Consider the following 21,518-nt stretch of genomic DNA (forward strand, 5'->3'; position numbering starts at 1 on the left):
GAGCGTGCTGCGACGAAGAAGGGATTGCTAGAAAACTGCTAGAAAGAGAAAGAAAAATCCAAAAATGTCTCGAAAATACAAAAAAAATAAAGAGAGAAAGTGAGAGAGAATAAGAGAGAGAGAGAGAGAAAGAGAGAGCGAGAATTGAGGTAGGTCATCACAGCTGTTAAGTGATGAAGTCCCCTCCCAACCTAAGATCACTGCATCAGAGCATGGCTCTGGTGATCCCTTCGACCCCTACGTCAGTGGAGTCAACGGCTTGTTTCGGCTAAATAAGGACAGAATTATTCTATGGTTAATACAATTTAATTAATAATAAAAGATAAGTAGTAATGCATTATTATAACAAGAAAATAAATTGTATAAAATCAATAATAATATTATATGAGGACAGTTGCTATATTATAATAATTTGTTTTTAAATCTATATATGTGTTTTAATTTCAGTGCTTCGTTTTATCTAATGTAAAGATTTGTTTTTCTTTTATAAATTCTATTTAAACATTTTATTTTTTTTTTAATACTTAATAATTTGATTTTTTCGTATGCTCCTTTAAATTATATTTCGTGGTGATACATAGCGAATGAAGGTGAAAGTGATAATATGTGTTTTCGAAATAAACAAACTCACCAACAGAACTCCTGCGGCAGCGATCGATCTCCGGCGAAGTTGTGCTGGAACCGAGCTAAATATAAATAAAAAAATAAAATTTTCACCAAAACACTTGTTGTACATTCGCGATATAATTGCATACGTTTTAATTTGTGTTTGTTTTTTTTTTTTTTTTTTTTTTTTTTTTTAAATTGGCACTGATTTTAAATTCCTATCATTCATTGTTTTAACTTAATATAATGTAATTTATTGAAAACATTTCTTTTAATGTATACTTGTAAACTTGTTCACGATTATGCTTTAACTCAACTATTTAACTATTAACTTCTTTGTCTTCGTGTGCATTTTTCTTTCAAAATTCACTTTTCAATTTTTTGCAATATTTGCAACTCAGCACCACTAAATTCCAATAACATTTTTTTTTTTTTTTTTTGTAATTTGTGCTGATCGGCGCTACACTGTTAAATTTTAATCTTTTACATTTTTTCTATTTAATCTCAAACAGTGTAGCACATCATTTTCTTTCAAACTTTTCGAATTCTTTTTCATTTAATTCTTCTTTTAATTTATCACGCATTCAGTTTCACTTTTATCACACACAATGTTTTATATACGCGAACTAGTCGCTGATGAGAAGATGAGTAAAGATGAAATGAGCTGTAGATGCTAAAGATGCTGGTGATGAGATGTGGTTACAGGTGCAAATCCTGGACAAGAAAACGAGGCGCAGGGGTGCTGCGCTGGCGGCTCGAGAAAGATGCGCTCGCTGGTGCTTTGCTGGCCGCTAGCGCGGTAACCAAGATGGCGCTCGAAGGCGCACCGCTGGCCGCTGACGCGGTAACCAAGAAGACGCGCCTGGCGCTCCGCTGGCCGCAAGTGCGGCAGCCAAGATGGCGCTCCGCTGGCCGCTGACGCGGTAGCCAAGAAGACGCGCACTGGCGCTCCGCTGGCCGCTATTGCGGCGGCAAAGATGGCGCTAAGGCGCTCCGCTGGCCGCTATGCGCGCAAAGGTGGCGCTAAGGGCGCTCCGCTGGCCGCTATGCGCGCAAAGGTGGCGCTAAGGGCGCTCCGCTGGCCGCTAGTGCGGCAGCAAAGATGGCGCTAAGGCGCTCCGCTGGCCGCTATGGCGGCAGCAAAGGTGACTCAGTGTCGCTAAGGGAGGCACGGTTGCGCTCAAAAGAGCCAAATCACAAAGCCAAGAAAACGACAACGTCCTGCGAAAGCAACAATAATAAGACCAATACGTCTACCAGAATCTATCACAGTTCTTACCAAGTCTTGTTGCACTAAAAAATGTTCTACACAATTTCGACTATGCGTCTATGCGCGCTGCCGGTCACCAGAAAAGTGATTTGACCGGAACCGGCTCAGCTTAAGTTGGCTGCGCATGCGCGTGGTGACGCAAAACGTCAAAGCTGAGCTTTCCAGTGCAACTCGCTAAACGTCAAATGTGAGCTTTTCAGTGTAGCTGATGCACAAGTTTAAGCTTAGCTTTCCAGCGCAGCTGATGCACTTAAAGCTGCGCTCTTAGTTGAAATTAAACTAGCATACTTTTAGGACGCATTTAAATCATATCGGCTTCAGGCGCCGTTACAGGAGTGAGTGTGAAACTGTGCTTAATCGTCGATATCAGCACTTGTCACCTGAGAATTCGACAAAGTCCGATAGTCAAGCCGTTTCCGCTAAACAGCTTAATAAAAGCTCGTTTTCGTGTACGACGCTCAAAGATAAGATTGATCAAAAGACCCAAATATGCGTATATTGCAATTCCGAAGATCATTCCATCGTGAGTTGCTCGATGTTTGCTGCCTTGGCAGTTAAACAGAGATTCGACTACGCGAAAACAACTGCATTATGCACAAAGTGTCTTCGGAAGGGTCACACTGTCGCCAAATGTAAGGCAAAAAAGTGTTGTGTGTGCAGCCGTTCACATCATACGTTGCTGCACATATATTCTGCGACTACAAATTGTAGAGCGTTACCACCCCCGAGTCTCTCCGCTGTTGAGCCTGATCGGATAAAGTGATCCTGACCACAGCAGTCATCAAAATAAAGACGAATTTAGGCGATTTCGTCTTAGCCCGAGTTTTGCTGGACTCTGGGTCACAAATTAATTTTGTGACTGAGGAACTAGCTCAGCGGCTGCATTTGCGTAGAGAAGACTCGTGCATCAGCTTGCTTGGCATTGGTGAATCCAATTCTCAAGTTAAGAAAAAGATACACACTGTGGTGAAGTCGCGAGTTGGCTGCAATGAATACGCGATCGATTTATGGATCCTCAAATCGATCTCAGGTTATCAGCCAGATCACACTGTAAATGTCAGTGGCTGGAAGATACCTGACAATATTCAGCTAGCGGATCCCTATTTCTTTAAACCACAGAAAATTGATCTTATCGGCGCTGAAACATTTTTTGACCTATTGTCCGTTGGCCAAATAAAGCAAGGTCCAGAGTGTCCAATCCTCCAAAAGACAAGCCTTGGGTGGATTGTCTCGGGGCGGTACACTCCTGGTGAAAAATCTCACCTGAAGATGACTGTCAATCTGAGCTATCAGGAAAAAAGTTTGAGCTCGATTGACAAGACCTTGCTGAAGTTTTGGACTGTCGAAGATGTGCGCTCTCCCTCCAAAGTCCTTTCCGCTGAACAACAAAGTTGTGAAGATCATTTCACAAATAATGTGAGAAGATTGCCGTCTGGTCGTTTTGAAGTAAGACTGCCGTTCAAATCAGATTCGCACCAGCTTGGGTGCTCATTTGAAGTTGCTAAACGGCGGTTTTTGTCGCTTGAAAATCGCTTAACTCGAGATCCCGAGTTAAAGCGAATGTACTTGGAATTTATGAAAGAATATGTAGAGATGGGCCACATGTCCGAAGTGAGTCACATCCTTCCAAGTACACCACACTATGTTATTCCGCACCAATGTGTACTACGGCCCCAAAGCACTTCGACAAAGCTGAGGGGTCGTATTTGATGCTTTCGTGTCGCACTTCGACACATAAGGCGTTGAATGACATTCTTATGGTCGGGCCGACCATTCAAGAAGAGCTGTTTTCGACTCTGCTTCGTTTTCGATTGCATAAATACGCAGTAACGGCCGACATCAAAAAGATGTACCGCCAAGTTATGGTGCACGAGGCAGATCGAAACTATCAGCTCATAGTGTGGAGAAAAGATCCATCAGACTCGTTGAGATTATTCAGATTAAATACTGTAACATATGGCACTGCGCCAGCGCCATTCTTGGCCATACGGTGTTTGATCCAGCTGAGCGAGATTGCGAAATCCTCGCACCCCATGGCAGCTGAAGTTATCAGGCAAGACTTCTACGTTGACGATATGTTGACTGGTGCCGCATGCGTCGAGGACCTGAAGACAATTAAGTCTGAAGTGTCGCAGATACTGCTAGGAGCAGGTTTTGAACTTGCGAAGTGGTTCTCGAATGCTCCTGGGTTCTCCGCATCAAACAGTACACCAAAGCCGATAACGATCTCCGAGACTGACGCAACCAAGACTCTAGGTGTGATTTGGTTGCCAAATGAAGACGTGTTCCAATTCCGGATCGACGATTCATTCATGGGTCGTAAGGCGACAAAACGGAACATTCTGTCGGTGACAACGCGGTTATTCAATCCGCTTGGCCTATTGAGCTTCAAGAGCTCTGGCTTCAAAAGTTGGAGTGGGACGAATCCATACCATTGAGTTTGGATACATCGTGGCAGCAATTGAAGTTAAATTTGACACAATTGCAAAACGTAAAATTGCCACGATATTTGTTCATAGAGCCTACGTCACCGATAGAGATACATGGCTTCGCCGACGCCTCAATAAGAGCGTATGGGGCGTGTATTTACGTTCGTACGCATACTGCAAAAGGTTGTAAAGTATCATTACTAACCTCAAAATCAAAAGTAGCTCCCCTCAAGACTAAGACTCTTCCTAACTTGAGTTGTGTGCAGCTCACCTTCTTGCAGAACTCTGCCACCGCATACGAAGGCTGATCCGATCACCAATTGAACGGACGGTTCTTTGGTCAGATTCGGAAGTCACTCTTCATTGGATCCGGTCACATCCTTCCACTCTCGCGACATTCGTGTCGAATCGAGTGGCTGAGATTCAAGAGTGGTCAAAGAGCGTAGAATGTCGTCATGTTCCAACTAAGCACAACCCCGCAGACATTGTATCGAGAGGTTGCGATGTGACTGAACTGTGCGCGTCAATGTGGTTTAGTGGTCCGTCATTCTTGATGGAACCACAAGACGCATGGCCAGTTAACCACCATTTCGTCTCTGAAGAGACGCGCAATTTGGAAGTGCGCAAAACAGCTGTTGGACTGACAGCTATAGTGGTAAAGTCAGATCTAGTGGACTCGATCGAAAGTTTTTCGTCGCACACAAGTCTGTTGAGAGTGTTCGCTTATGTGTTCCGCTTCATTCGAAGATGCAAAGACAAAACAGTTAAATTTGAACTGGTTCCAACGGCATCAGAACTAAAAGAAGCATTCAGCAAAATAGTAGAAGTAATGCAGGATTTCGAATTCAGAGGCGATATAGAAAGGGCTCGTAAGAGTACACGTGTGAGCTCGAGTCTACAACGACTCAATCCATTCATACATGAGTATGAAGGTGCTTGGTCTTCGTTTTCGTTGTTGCGAGTCGGGGGGCGACTGGTAAATGCTCCTATTTCGTATGATGCTAAGTTTCCACTCCTCTTGTCGAAGCGCTCACAATTTGCTCGCAGCTATGTGAGGTACCGGCTGGCAAAAATCCTCTGCTGAACCCTCCCCGAGGGTGCTGGCTGGGTAGGATCTGTATTACCTCAGTGTCAACGGGTAGCAGATCTCTACTATACGTCGATATTTCAGGAACTGCAGATCCTAGCTGAGGACTCTGTTCCTTATCTTTCGGGCATCTGCCTGAAGATAAGTAGCAGAATCCATGGTACGAGGTGTCTGGCGGTCAGACTGAAAACGCTATGGGGGGCTCCCAAGAACAAAATTAGCCAACTATGGTCTCGGAATGGACTCATTAAACTATTCAACTCGGGCTGGGATGTCAGCCCAAACGTCGGTGGAAGGCGTGACTGCTACCACCGGCGGGCACGGGGGGGAGAGATCCTCTCTGCGTGTCGCCAGCGGTCACACCTCTGAGGCGGCGGGAGCAGGCCGTATCAGTTGTAACAACACTGCCACCAAAAAATTCGAGGTTGGTGCGCGCGCGGTGCTGTGGTCTTAACCGACACGGACCAAAAGAGCGCTGCGCCAACTTCTACGGTGGAGGGGGAACGTCTTCCTCTTCAGTCACCCCTGCCTATCGCCAGCACCTCCAAGGTTGCGCAGCGGGGCACGGGGGGGCTGAAGGAGAAGGCCAAAAATAGGGCGGCGACCCGTATTCACGCAAGGCTTAGTGGCGTAGCTAACCTGTCCGTCAAGGACCAGGAGAGGCTTGCCTGGGCCAACACGTGGATGCGGGAAAACCAACTTAGCCCCCTTCCAAAAGACAATAAAGTGCAGACCGGTTCTACCGGCCCTGCCAACAACAAGGTGGAGTCCATGGCAAGCAAGCGCCAACGGTCCGCTGAGAGTCCCAAGCAAGGGGCTCCAGTGAGCAAGAAGCTGCGAGCACCTGGCTCCACCAACACGGACTCGAACAGGACGAAACAGAGAGCAACGGTTGCTGAAACTGCCAGGCGGCATCTCGCCGTTGCTCTCATAGACAGAGGGGACCCTAACGGGAAAATGTCTGCAGAGCGGTGGCGGTTGACCCATAGTAAGCTGGTCGACGCACTGTTTGTCAGGATGGAGAATGTCCCAGACACTCCAATGCCTACATTCGAAGGCACTGGCTGGCTGAATGGTGTCAAGATCCTGACATGCAAGGACGACCCAACATTGCAGTGGCTGCAAGCGACCGTACCCAAACTAGACGGGCTGTGGGAGGGGGCCAAGCTGGACGTGGTGGACAGGAATAATATTCCGTCCATGCCGAAGGCGAAAGTCCTTTTTCCAATAGTTGTCCAGGGAGAGCGGGCGCTTCAGCTGCTTAAAAAGCAGAACCCGGCCATACCGACGAGTGATTGGTCCGTGCTGAAGGTTGATGAACCTTTACCCAGTGGTGGGCAGCACGTGATCATTCAGATCAACAAGGAGGCCGAGGATCTGCTATATAAACGCAATGGGAAGATGGCGTGGGGCTTAGGGAGCGTGTACCTTCGCCTCAAGAAACGTCATCCGAACGACAAGGACACACACACGCTGAGGTCTGGGGAGGTTGAGGCAGATCTCGGTCTCGAGAGCGTGACCGACGCCACCCAGCACCTCAGCCTGACTGACAAGACGGAGGAGGTGGGGGAGGAACTGTCCATGGAGACGGGCCCCCCCGCGAGTTTGCTAACCTCTAATGAGTGTGCTGCAACTCAACCTCCATAAATCCAAAACGGCTTCGGCGGAGCTACTCCTTGCCCTGGAGGAAGTGTCCGCCTACGCGGCTTTGGTCCAAGAACCGTGGATAGCGTCGGGCAACACGGTGGCTGGACTGAAGTCGCCCAACTATGATTTATACGTCCCGACATTGGTAAGCAGATCGAGAACTGCCATCCTTGTAAAGAAGGGGCTAAAAGCTCATCTACTACCTAATTACAGCAACGACGATCTAACCGTGGTGGTGCTGGAGAGCCGTGAAGGATGTTTGCTGCTGGCATCCTGTTATATGGCCCACGACAAGCCGGCTCCACCTGACGAGCTGCGGAGGCTGGTGGACATGGTCTGCTCCTCCAATAAGCATATTATTATCGGAACGGACGCCAACGCCCACCATAGCGTCTGGGAAGTCCCGACATCAACGACAGGGGTGAGTCAGTTCTTGATTTTATCCTTAACCATAAGCTTAGACTAGCCAACAGGGGTGAGGTATCTACCTATGTAGGTCCCACCTCCAGTAATGTGCTGGACTTAACGATTTCAACTGAGTGTACCAATGTTGAAGAGTGGAGGGTCCTGGACAGACCCTCCTTCTCGGACCATAAGTACATTCAATTTACCATTCCTTTTAACAGGGTACCTGCGGCTCAGCCGTTCAGAAATCCCCGTAACACGAACTGGGCGAAATTCTCTAGCCTTGTTTCCAAGTCTCTTGGTTCGCCGGGTAACATCAACTCGGTGCAGGACCTAGAAACTAATGTCAATGTCCTTTCTGCAGGACTACTTTCAGCGTTTCGCCAATCTTGTAGACTCTCAAGACCGACGAGAAGATCGAAGCCACCCTGGTGGAACCCAGATCTCTCATCGCTACGTGGAGAGCTTACTAGCATGTTTCAACTTGCTAAGAAGGCGGACAACGAATATGTCTGGGACGAGTATAGGTCTCTCCTGAAGTCGTACAAGAAGATGATCCGATCATCCAAAAGGTCTTCATGGAGAACCTTCTGCTCGGACCTGGATAACATCAAAGACACCTCCAGACTGAGGAAGCTGCTGTCCAAGCAGGCTTCCAGTCCTAGTCTGCTCAAGTCGGGCGATGGAGCGTGGACGGAGAGCAGTGCTGAAACTCTTGAAGCACTGCTCTCAACTCATTTCCCGGGATGTATTGGAATAGAGAATAGTGACTGGCAGCTCTTTCCTAGTCTCCCAGTTATGAGACTCCCTGCCAGTCTAATTACAGATAACAAAATAATTTGGGCTATCGACTCCTTTGCGAAGGTCAGGTCGCCTGGTCTCGATGGACTTTCGCCAGCAATGCTGCAAGCCAGCAAGCCCACGATTGTTCCGTGGCTATCGGGTATCTATTCGGCGTGCCTCGCATGGGGTCATATCCCCACTCTTTGGAGGACCTCGAAAGTCATTTTCCTGCCCAAGGCGGGCAAATGCAGTCATGTGGTCCCAAATGACTTTCGGCCTATCAGCCTAACCTCTTTCCTGCTAAAAACATTGGAAAAGCTACTTGATTTGCACATCAGAAGCAACTCAATGCATCTGTTGTCCCCAAATCAGCATGCGTATACAAAGGGCAAGTCCATTGAGACTGCTCTCCATGCTCTAGTAGCCTCCATAGAAAAAGCATATGCCTTGGGTGCATTTCTTGACATTTCAGGCGCCTTCAATAACGTCACCACTGATGCTATTATGAAGGGCCTTACCTCAATTAACACGGCACCAGCGATCCACAGATGGGTCAACCGCCTTCTTTGTGACAGGCGGGTGGTGGCTACGTGGGGCGATGCGGCCATTACAAAGGTAGTGCGAGGTGGCACTCCCCAGGGTGGGGTTCTCTCGCCTCTCCTTTGGAATTTGGTCGTAAATAGCCTACTTCTAAAATTTACTAGACGGGCCCCCAAGTTAATTGCCTATGCTGACGACATAAGCATTTTGATAACTGGGAAATGCCCAACCACCCTTAGTTCCGTAATGGAACTTACTTTGCGGGAAGTTAAAGCATGGGCCGAATCAGCCGGGCTCAGCATTAACGCGGATAAAACGGACCTTATCCTCTTCACGAAGAGGTATAAGGTACCTGCGTGGTCCCCCCCAAAAATAGGCTGCACTATGCTAAAGCCGAGCCTAGCAGTAAAATACCTAGGTGTGGTCCTGGACAGCAAACTGACATGGAAGCTCAATGTGTTAGAAAGGGTGAAGAAGGCCACCGGAGCCTTGTACATGGCGAAAAAGATGCTTAGTTGCACTTGGGGCCTCTCTCCTAATCTAATGCGGTGGATATACATCTCAGTTGTTCGCCCTATCCTCACCTACGGTGTTCTAGTGTGGTGGCAGGCCACTGAAAAAAGGACGTACCTATCCATCATGGAAAGGACACAGCGTCAAGCGCTACTGTGTATCACAGGCGCTCTCAGGTCGACGCCAACTAAAGCCCTCGAGGTAATAGCTGGTGTGGAACCATTACACCTATACGCGCAATCCATAGCCGCAAAATCGTCCCTACGGATTGCCGCAACTGGCAATTTGGGTCTGCTAGGCTATGGTCACAGCGCCATTGGTAGGGAGACTAGTAGAGACTTGGACTATACTATCCCCCTTACCAGTACTGACCATATTAACACTATATTCTTGGAACCGGAGTGCTGGCGGGAAGGGTTATGCATTCCCGAAGCCCTCAACCTCTTCACCGACGGTTCGAAGATGGATGATGGTGTCGGAGCGGCCGTATACTGCCCGGACCCGGTCTCCAAACAATCCTATAAACTCCCAGACCATTGCAGCATCTTCCAGGCGGAAGTTTTTGCCATTGGCAAGGCTGCCGAATTGGCTCGGGGTTTACAGCGTGATCACACCTCTATTAACATCTTTGTTGACAGCCAGGCTGCAATAAGATCAATGCACTCTGATGTGGTCAAGTCCAAAGTTGTCCTGGACAGCAGAAGAGCAATAGAGTCGCTGAACGCATCTGCGGTCGTGCGAATCTATTGGATCCCAAGCCACCAGGGCATCGATGGCAACGAGATCGCAGACACTCTCGCCAAAGAGGGAGTGGGGCTCGATGTTGGCAACATGTGCAATGTTCCGATATCCCTGCGAACTCTAGGCAGTGAAATTGAGGTGCGCTCTAGACTTCAGTGGGACGCGAGCTGGCGTAATGCCAACTCGTGCAAAACTGCAAGGCTGATGTGTGCCTCTACTAACAAAAACTTAACCAAATTCGTCATGCAGCTTTCAAGGAAAGACTGCAGGCTAATGCTAGGCATTTTAACTGGCCACTGTATGTCAGCTGTCCATGCTGTAAAGATGGGCATCACGAACAGTGATCAGTGCAGGAAATGCAACGAACCCGGGGTTAAGGAAACACTTGAGCATCTTCTCTGTAGATGCCCAGCGTTATCCCGACTCCGGTTGAAATACCTTAATTCGCCGTGCCACAACGATCTTCGGGACGTCTCACGGCTATCTCCTAGGATGCTGCTGGCTTTTGCCAAAAATGCATCCATACTGCGCGATTTCTGAGACGTAGATAAGCTACCGGTTCAGCTACGGACCTCCACTGGTCTATGCTTTGCCCCGTACTGGGGCAGCCGGTCCTACCTAACCTAACCTATGTGAGGTACCTTCACTTGACCAACTGTCACGCTGGCCCAAGAGCGCTCGTGAGCATTCTCAGAGAACGACTTTGGTTAGTCAATGCTCAAGAGCTTTGTCGTCAGACAGTACGATCATGCATCCGTTGCTTTAAATGCAAACCTCGGCTGCTTACGCAAATAATGGGAAATTTGCCTGCTGATCGACTCCGAGCGCTCCGCCCATTTTCAATTTGTGGTGTAGATTTTTGTGGCCCAGTTGAAACTATCTATGGGATTCGCGTAAAGCCGCCGTACAAGTCGTACATAGCTTTGTTCGTCTGTTTTGCGTCAAAAGCGGTTCACTTAGAAATTGTATCCGATCTGTCATCTAATGCATTTCTAATGGCTTTCCAAAGGTTTGTTGGTCGAAGAGGATGCCCGAGCCGAGTCCATTGCGACAACGCGACGAACTTCGTCGGAGCAAGTCGCCATCTGGAGGAGCTAAGGAGGCGAGTCGAGGCCGAGGAGAACGCAGTTCGCGACTTCGCATCAAGAAGCGGATGCGAATTTGCGTTCATACCGCCGAGGGCTCCTCACTTCGGAGGACTATGGGAGGCAGGTGTGAAGTCTGCAAAGTACCTACTCCTACGCACGGTGGGCAACGCCCTGCTCACGGCCGAGGAGCTGCAGACAGTGGTCGTGGCGGTCGAGGCGGTGCTCAACTCCCGCCCGCTAGGAGCCGTGAGCCACGTCCCCAACGACGGCGAGGCGCTAACCCCAGGGCATCTACTGGTGGACGGTCCACTGGTGGCACCGGCAGCATCGCGGACCCCGGAACAGGAGGGTCTGAGTTGCTTAAGGCGATGGCGAGCTGTCTCGTCGCTCAAGCGAGCGTTCTGGCAGCGATGGTCCCGGGAGTATGTGCTGGGCCTGCAGGCACGGGCCAAGTGGGACCGGTTGCAGCCAAATCTGCAAATCGAAGAGCTCGTCGTCGTCGCAGAAGACAACCAGCCGCCGATGCAGTGGATGGTGGGTCGAGTCGAGGCGGTGTACCCAGGAGCAGACGGGGCGGTGCGCGTCGCAGACGTGCGAACCAGCGCAGGAGGGCTGTATAAACGGCCAATACACAAATTGGCGCCTCTGCCAATCGTATGGAGGCACAGCCGTTCATGGGGGCCGGTGTTGGCGCATTTGAGTAGTATTATTTAAAAGCATGAAGTACCAAATGAAGTTGTTAGAATTAGGGCGAAGCGAGAGCGCAATAAAGCTTTCGTTTGTTGCTCTCTGAGCGAATTCGCCTCGCTTCGCCACTCTAGTTAAGTTAGGCTTAATGTAACTTAGCATAGAATCATAAAAGTAGTTGAAATCAAGAACTTATCAGCGCGTGATCACTCGTTATCTTTTCGTTTTCGTTGTACCAACAACAATTAGGCCTACTCTTTGTGTTTGCGAATAAAGCGGAATATTAATAATCATAAAAACTCTTGTTATTTTTCAGAAGGAATCATGCTCTTCGCGTCCAGTCGACATTTTATTTCCCTTGCACTTTTTTTCTAAGTGATTTTTTTTTGTTTTTGCTATTTATTGACAGACACTTTTTTTTTTTAATATGAACACTTTCTCTTTAGCACGCAGACAATCATTCATTGATCAATTTTGCTCGGTCTTCACTTCCAATTTTTAATTAGACACCAACAACATTACCATCATTGAAAACAAATTTGTTTAAACAAATTACATAATTTAATATACATTGCTAAACAACAATGTATAAATAAATTAAACAATTAAAGACAATAGTTCAATAAAAATAACCAACAACCAACAAAGACAAAAAACATCAATAATGAACAACCATCATCAATGGGGAATATCGCATTTTCTGCCAACATTACCTTCATGTAGGTATGCACTGGCATTTCTACGCCCGCACCGAGTTGCATATATACAACCACTAACCATACAATACATAGATGCGTCACGTCATACAACCAAAAGGCATCATTAAAAACAGTATTATTGCCGCCCCAGTCGGGCCGTGCGCTGCGATTCGAACACCGAGCCTCTTCGGCTCATTCGAAAATTCGAAGTTCTAACGCAGCGCGCAGCGTTGAGTTCAGTCGCAGATCAAATGCGGAGCGATGAGGACGGGCGCATTTCGTTGCGCTCTGCTTTCGTTTCTTTGTATGCGTGTATGTATCTACATGCTCGCCTATATCAGTATGTGTATGCATGTGAAGTTTTGCAACGTGCGGTTGCCTCGCAAACGAGCAGCTAGCGCACGTCAATTTTGTTTTGCCGCGACGAAAGTCTCGAAGATGAAGTCGAGTGACTGTTCGTGCCTTCGACTCTTCGTGCCTATATACTGGCAATTTACCGCCGGCGAAATTCAAAGTGCGTTGGCTTTACTCGTAATGTGTCGGCGGGTGTGGAAAAGTGCTTGGGTTCAAAATCCCGTCTTTTTTTATTTATATTTTATTTTCATTTTTTATTTATATTTTCATTTTTTACAAATTAAAAAAATTAAATATTCATTTATAAATTCTTTATTTTTTTTTATCAAAACTTTTGATACAATTTTTTACTAACTAAAATATTACAAAATATAAAAATAAAAACAATATTTTTTCAGAAAATATATACAAAATTATACTTTTTTTAATTATTAGCCGATGAAAACAATTATTATTTATTTCAGAAATATTATCTAATTATAAATGCCAAACTGTCTAGAATTGGGGGTGGGTTGTATGCATGTGTGCTTTCCCGTGTGTATGTGTATACACATTGCAAGAGTTGTTGTTGCAACTACAAGTGATTGGCACGCGCTAGTTGTTATTATTGTTTTTCGCCGCTCGAATTAGTTACCAATTAAGTAAATTTACTTGATCGGTATCCAGGGAACACCACGAGGAGGCCATTGCAAGTGCAATGGGGTCATCAAATGACCTTCGAGTCGACTTGAGATTATTTGTAAATCTCCATGTTCCCCACCTAATCTAATTATTTGTGTTTGTTTACGTTACCCACACATATACGGACTGACAAACTTGGCTTTGACGATTCTGCGATTAATAAGGCTTCTTAGATTTTTTTATTTTTTAAGATTTTATAATTTCTAGTTTTCGGGTGCTTTTTAGCTTCTCGCCACATAGCTTCTCCGTTAGCCAAATACTGTTTTTTCGAAGCAGGACGAGTATGAAATAATTTAATATAAATAGTCGGTGCTCATTGCATGTATGCCATTTTGAATACCATTTTGAGTATTTTTCCACGCTTTCCACTTGCGCAATACATTCATTTACGATAGTTTCCTTTATTTTTCGGGCATATGGAACATTTTTAAAAAATTTGTGAAATACCATGTAGTGTAGTTTTAATACTTCGTAGATGTCGTCATGTGGGGCTTTTAATTTTAAATTATTATTAATAGTTTTAAAATTTTTATTAAACAGGCCACAATTGTGATAACGGGCGAGGAGTTGCGTCTGCCGCAGGTGATTGATTTGCGTGTCGATTACACGGATCGTACACCGCCGTATTTCCTGCTCCAACAGCCGGCCACACAGCTTGCCGCTCGTCCCGGCGAGACCGTTGTGCTCGAGTGTCCGGGCGTTGGTTCGCCGCGTCCCAGCGCCGTGTGGAGCAGCCCCAATGTGCCCAACATCTATCACAATCGATCGCGTGTGCTTGCCTATGGACTCCAAATCACCGATGTCCAGCCCCAAGATCAGGGCTCGTATGTGTGCCGCCTGGACAATGGCATTGCACCGGTGCTGGTTCACATGATCAAGCTGAGCGTGCTGGAGCGTCCGCGCATTCTGCGTGGCCCCAACTCGACGCTGACCAACGAGGGTGATGCTCTCACACTTGAGTGCGATGCCATCGGACATCCCCAGCCGCACATCTATTGGCTGTTCAACGGCGAGGATGCCAGCTTGGATAACGAGACGAACATCGAGCTCAATCGCCTTGTCATCCATCATGTGCAAAAGTGGCACGCGGGCGTCGTTCAATGTTTTGCCCGCAATCAGTTGGGCGAGGTGAGTGACAAGTTCCTTAATGATGTGGCTTAAGTCTAGGATACCTAGACTTTGGGTTTATCTTTATTGAGGTAGTGAATATCTAAAGTACAGTTAAGCTTTTGGTTTGGTATTTTAATCTGTAATCTGTATTTAGCTCGAAATAAAATATGAATATGCTAAATTTCATTTTATGTGCTGGGTTGTCCTTGCAAATTTTCCTCCTGCTCCTCTAGTATGCGTATCTTTAATCGTTGCTCCCTCAATCCGAGTATATGCTCCTGACGCATATTTTGATTAGCTAGCTTTATGTTCAACATCTCAAGCCTCTGCGGCCTCACGCATATTTTAATTAGCTTGCTTTATGTTCAAAATCTCAAGCCTCTTGGCCTCTGCGGCCTCACGCATATTTTGATTAGCTTGCTTTATGTTCAAAATCTCAAGCCTCCTGGCCTCTACGGCCAGCTCTTGCTCTTTACATTTTAATTCTGCCGTTTTCATCCGAAAGTAACTTCTGTGCTGATCATAATTTGAGTTCTGACCGCCGCCCGTCGTCCCACCTCCTCCCCCACCTTGAACATCCGTTGGCGTTGTGGCTGTGGCCTGCGGCACTTGCACACCCGAGATAGACGTCGTGAATGTCAATACCCCGTTTGGATGAGCCATCTTTAAATAATTTTTAGAATTATTATAATTGCCAGTCTAGGCACTTTAGAAATTGAGTTTACCTTTCAGTTCAGAATTCAGTCGACTTCTATCATAAATGAAAATATGCTGCTTGGGTGACTTGACAGCTTTTCCTATCTATCAAATTGACAGCTCAAATCTACCAAGTTGGCAGCTCCAATCTACCAAATTGGCAGCTCCAATCTGATTAGTTCATCAAATAAATGAACAACCTTCGGAATCTGTTCAATTCAATTGCGAATTTGTAACCAAATCTTTCTTTTTATTTTTTTCCTCGATCTCTAGACCAGCGAAGGAAATTTGTTGCGTGTGAATCCGTTGCAGATAAGCGGCGAAGACGATCAACCGCTGGGCAATGTTCCATTGCGCTTTGATCACGAACCCAGCCATGGATCCTCCTCATCCGGATCTTCGTCCTCTTCTGGCTCCTCGTCGATGACGTCATCGTCACGCAACAAAAACAAGCGCAAATATATGAGAGTTGGTAAGTACACAATTGTTATTTTTGTTGTTCTTTTTGTTGCTTTGTTCACTGTATTTCATTTCGATTTACAATTACAATTAGAGAGAATGGCTTATGGGGTAATTGATAATCGGTAACTCCCCAGCGCCCACCCCAAAAAAAAAAAACTAAAAGAATTCAAAGTACAATTAAATCCGTTTACAAAAAAAATAGTTGTACAGAAATAATAATAATTACGATTGTAATAATAATAATAATAGTAATGGTAATCATAATAATTAGCAGAATTAGCAGAAGCTGCTGGACACGCATCAACATCCGCCACGCCCGCCATTGTGCCGCTATCGAAGGCAACTGGGGAGGATGAGCAGCATTCCATGTATCCGGTAATTGCAGGCGTCGCTGGCGGTGGCCTTCTGCTGCTCATTGCCACAGTGGTTGCATGTTTGTGCCTGCGACGACGCAGCAACGCGCCACTTGAGGGTAAGTGAATGAATTTCATCTTGATGTAAAGCAAATCTCTAATCTCTCTTGGATCACATTCAAGCGGATTTTGTTAGCTCCGCCGTGCTGGGCGTGGCACCGCATCACAATCACAAGGCTGGCCTCTGTTGAACTTTTCTACACTTTTAGTTCCTCTTTATGTAATTTACTTATTTCTTTAAATTCAATTACACAATTTAGTTTTATATCTCGCTTAGCGGCCAAACATGAAAAAGAAATTATAGGCAGCTATGTAAAGAGATGTTAACGGAAGTTTTTTGTTGTACTTTTTCATTATTTCATTTTCTATATTATTTGTTATTTGATTGTGAGCTAAAAATATGCTGTTAGTATTAAATATAGAGTGGCCGTTAAGTGAGATATGTGTTTAAACCAAATTAAGCATAAATTTAATAGCAAGAACTCAGTTCAGAATCAAAATCATTGCAAAATTGCAGATATATTTGTAGTGCATATTGAAGTATCTTGTGTTTTTCCTTGATATTATTTCTTGTGTATACGAATTATACATATGTAACTAAAAGATGTCTTTTTTAAGCTTCCTTGCCTTTTTCTACATCTATATCAGTTAATTATTCCTTAACTAGTCAGTTTTGTACTTTCGTTATCCCATTCTTTATATTTATTCTTAGATTCTTCTATAATTTCCAGATCTAGTCCAGTTCTTGTATTGCTATCTCTGTCTTAAGCAAAATACTTATGTTTTTCTGTTGCTATCTCTTTCTAGAACGAAATATTTATTTTCTTTGTTTGTCGATAGCAATTTCTTCTCCATATATTCATATTTTTCAAACTCGATTTCGATTAGTCTTTGAAATTAATTTTCCTTCTTTGTTGTCGTATTTGCTGTGTCCGCACTTTCGCTCTCGCTCTGGTTCGTGGTCTTCTTCTATCTCCCGCTCTCTCTCTGTCGCTGTTGGTGTTGCTCTGTCTTCCGTTATTCGTCTTCGTTTGCCCAGCCAAACTGAAAGAGAGAGAAATCCCGTCCATACGTGTGTGTTGCAGAATCGTAATGTGATGGAGCTGCGCTTCCTCCCCCCGCCCAATGGCATCGCCAGCCACGCCTCCAATCCGGATCAATCGAGTCTCGCGGCCGCTGTTGCAGTTGCAGCTGCGGCTGTTGTCGTTGATATCGTCGACAATGATATCGATGCGGATGCCGAAGCCGAAGCGGATGCGGACAGTGAGCATGTGGAACAGACGGGCGCTTCATCCTCTTGCGAGACCTTGGAGGCTTGCGACTCGGCCACGCCCATCGCCAACGCCATCACAACGAAGGCGCCCAGCAAGCCGCTGCCACCGCTGCCGCTGCCCAAGAAAACGGCGGCAGCCAAGGCACAACAGCAGCAAGTAAACGTAAATACAACAACAACAACCACAAAACAATTAAAAGCCAGTCGAAATTTGTTTTTGATGCCCACACTTCATCATTCATCTACAGCAACTACATTTGATTATTTTATTATTGATTAATACAATGATTTCTTCAATTTGCTTGCAGAACAATGCTTTGGCTGTTGCGGCAGCTGCTGCGTTGCATCAACCAGGACTGCATCATGCGCAGCCGTATCATGCCCCAGGCACGCCCACCATGCTGCAGAAGCGTCTGCAGCCAGCGTCGCAGATGCAAGCGCCTCCTGTGCCGCCGCATGCCACATACTACTCGCAAAAGGCGGCAGTGGCAACAAGTGGCGCCTCGCCTATGCTGGATCAACAGCGACGCACGCTGGAACGCAGTGTGCGCAACTTGCAACAGCAGCAACATCATCATCAACAGCAGCAGCAGCAACAGGCGGCTATGGACTCGAGGAGGCGTTGGGTACGCCCACGCGCATACCATCGCTGCGACGGCAGCGACGTGCGTCGGGCAGTCAGCACAACAGTCACACCAATCTCAACAATCATCACCACAACAACAACAACAGCAGCAACAACAATAATAATAATAATACCAACAGTAGCAAACAACAATTTGCCACAGCATCTGCTGCATCACCAGCAGCAGCAGCAGCAGATGATGCAGCCGCATCATCATCATCAGCACCATCAGAATTACAACCATCATCACAATCATCACCATCATCAGAATGGTGGCGTTGGCATTCCCATTCAACTATTAACGTTATCTCGCTGCTTAGTTATAGACAACTAATTTAATCAGTAATTTTATTTTTTAAACCACACACACGTGTACGTATTTTAAGATTTTACACAATCTCCCAAATTGACAACAAAAAGCAAAAACTGTATTAATAAAAAAATATAATGTAAAGTCGCATAAGCTACGTAATATGAAGATATTGCATATAAAAGTGTGGCAACTCTGTCATCCACCTATTGCCCACATGCTGGAAACACCAATCGATTAGTTGGTTAATCGTTAATCGTTCGCAGCCAACTTCACTTAATTTTGTGCTTTCAATTTCATCAGACTTATACGTATATATTAATCAATAAAGTTGAGTTAAATACAACGGCGTTTTCATCAAATCTCTCACACCTATGAAGACGCCAAAAAAGATACTTTGTGGCGCCATCTATGGCTCGTGGACAGAGTGACGATTTTAAATTGTCCACCATAAAAGTATGCTACAAAAAATTAATTTCTCTTAATGCTCATATTCAAATTGAAAAATGATCCTAGCTCAGCTATATCCTTTCGTATTTTGACCGGACTTGTTGCATTCGATTCGTGAGGACAAAATCTATCGATCGGTATCAAAAAAATATGGGGTTATCTAAGGATCCAACATTTCAATTTATTCAGCCCAAGAGCCAAGGGAATCATGCGAAAAGTACAAATTGCAGGATAACTCGAGAACCACAAGGACAATGTCCTTTGGCAGGATGATAGCTATCATCAAAGGATTTCGATTGACACAGGACCCGCAAGGATCAGGCAGGATATGGCCGAGATATAAACAATTTTCTTTTTACAATAAAGTCGGTTTATTTCGAGTCCTGTAAGGACTTTCGTCATTTTAAGTACATCATTCAGTTTGTTTTCATAAGAGCAATCCTTGTGCCAAATGACATCGCGATCGTCCTTCAAATGGCTGAGATAAAGTAGATTTTTGAAAATTTTGACTATTTTGAATTTGAAGGATAATTTTAAAGAAATATCCCTAAAGTCATTGAATGGCAATCGAAAGAATAATTTATGCTGATTATAAAAAGGTAAGTATTGTTAAGATCTTTTGAGGTTTGATTAAGATATGGCAGAAAAATGATAATTATGAAGTATAATTTTGTTTGAATTTTAACGGATTCGTTTTTTGTCGGTGACTTTCATATTTAAAATTGGTGCCCAAATAGATGGTGCCAGTAATTTAGTAGGTGAGTTGCTGTATATCTGCTTGCTGCTGATTTATGTTCTCTATGGAGTTTCTATCGCAACGGCGAGAAGTTGCCGCAGTCCGAGCTGCTCTCAGGCGCTGCTGGCGCTTTGGTGCTCAACTCTGTGAGCGCCAAGGATGCGGGCAATTATACGTGCGCGGCCACAAATGTGATTACGGGCGAGGAGTTGCGTCTGCCGCAGGTGATTGATTTGCGTGTCGATTACACGGATCGTACACCGCCGTATTTCCTGCTCCAACAGCCGGCCACACAGCTTGCCGCTCGTCCCGGCGAGACCGTTGTGCTCGAGTGTCCGGGCGTTGGTTCGCCGCGTCCCAGCGCCGTGTGGAGCAGCCCCAATGTGCCCAACATCTATCACAATCGATCGCGTGTGCTTGCCTATGGACTCCAAATCACCGATGTCCAGCCCCAAGATCAGGGCTCGTATGTGTGCCGCCTGGACAATGGCATTGCACCGGTGCTGGTTCACATGATCAAGCTGAGCGTGCTGGAGCGTCCGCGCATTCTGCGTGGCCCCAACTCGACGCTGACCAACGAGGGTGATGCTCTCACACTTGAGTGCGATGCCATCGGACATCCCCAGCCGCACATCTATTCAGTGCTGCCAATTTGGATTTTTTTCCCGTCAAAACTGGCTTTTTTTGAAGGCTAAATGCGGGAAAAATTTGTGAATTGCGGGAATTGCGAAAAGCGGGAATTCTAGCTTTTTTAGAAATTCTGTTGGCTTTTTCCCAACTTTTTTTGTGTTGTTAACACAAAAGTACAAAAAGTACAAAATATGGAAAAGTGGCAGATTTACGATAGTCACTTATAAACAATCCAGAAAATGTGTTGGCGTATCGATTGTTTTCTCGAAATACGCTAATTTCAACACTCGCTTAGTGTTTCCATTTCAATTTGATCAAGTGGGTTCTGGTGAAAACCGGAGATTTTTTGGGTTGGCAACTGTGGCCATCCAAATATTGTGTTTGCCCTGGTCATACGCGATTTCTGGCTATTTGCCAGGTTAACATAATTAAATCCAATTTAAGGAATGCATTCTAAGCATAAGTTAAAGTATTAATTTCAAGCAAAAGATATACTCTATTCATTTTTATTGTAATATGGAGAATCGGATTGTGACGGATGGGAAAATTCTGCGTCGACTATGAAGTGCCTATAAAATATCTGCAGATGATAGGCACTAATATGTCATACGCAAATGAGACAGACTAAGGAGATAACGATAAAATAATGCAAATCTTTATCTTTTAAACAAAAATGAACTTAATAAATTGTTATTTTTGAAGACATTTTTTCTCTTTTTTTTTATACATTTGTTTTTAGCTTTTTTTTGGATTTTTTAATAAATTTTTTTCAGCTTTTTTCTCCATTTATTCCGTCAAAAACAGCTTTTTTTGCTGGTCAAAAGTTGGCAGCACTGCATCTATTGGCTGTTCAACGGCGAGGATGCCAGCTTGGATAACGAGACGAACATCGAGCTCAATCGCCTTGTCATCCATCATGTGCAAAAGTGGCACGCGGGCGTCGTTCAATGTTTTGCCCGCAATCAGTTGGGCGAGGTGAGTGACAAGTTCCTTAATGATGTGGCTTAAGTCTAGGATACCTAGACTTTGGGTTTATCTTTATTGAGGTAGTGAATATCTAAAGTACAGTTAAGCTTTTGGTTTGGTATTTTAATCTGTAATCTGTATTTAGCTCGAAATAAAATATGAATATGCTAAATTTCATTTTATGTGCTGGGTTGTCCTTGCAAATTTTCCTCCTGCTCCTCTAGGAGCCTTATCTTTAATCGTAGCTCCCTCATTCTGAGTATATGCTCCTGACGCATATTTTGATTAGCTAGCTTTGTGTTCAAAGCCTCAAGCCTC

The 21,518-nt window shown here is 45.3% G+C and overlaps 1 protein-coding gene across 1 annotated transcript; it reads left to right on the top strand.

Moving 5' to 3' along the window:
• Positions 1–11,016: 11,016 nt before the first annotated feature.
• On the top strand, positions 11,017–21,242 carry LOC117576793 (uncharacterized). Its single transcript, XM_052006399.1, is given in 11 exon segments — positions 11,017–11,643; positions 14,070–14,657; positions 15,609–15,807; positions 16,069–16,269; positions 16,301–16,396; positions 16,488–16,522; positions 16,948–17,646; positions 17,792–18,047; positions 18,080–18,218; positions 19,675–20,205; positions 21,059–21,242. Coding segments are annotated over 11 exon segments (3,555 nt in total).
• The last annotated feature ends 276 nt before the right edge of the window (positions 21,243–21,518 follow it).

This window comes from Drosophila albomicans, chromosome 2R (genome assembly GCF_009650485.2).
Source record: "Drosophila albomicans strain 15112-1751.03 chromosome 2R, ASM965048v2, whole genome shotgun sequence".
NCBI lineage: Eukaryota > Metazoa > Arthropoda > Insecta > Diptera > Drosophilidae > Drosophila > Drosophila albomicans.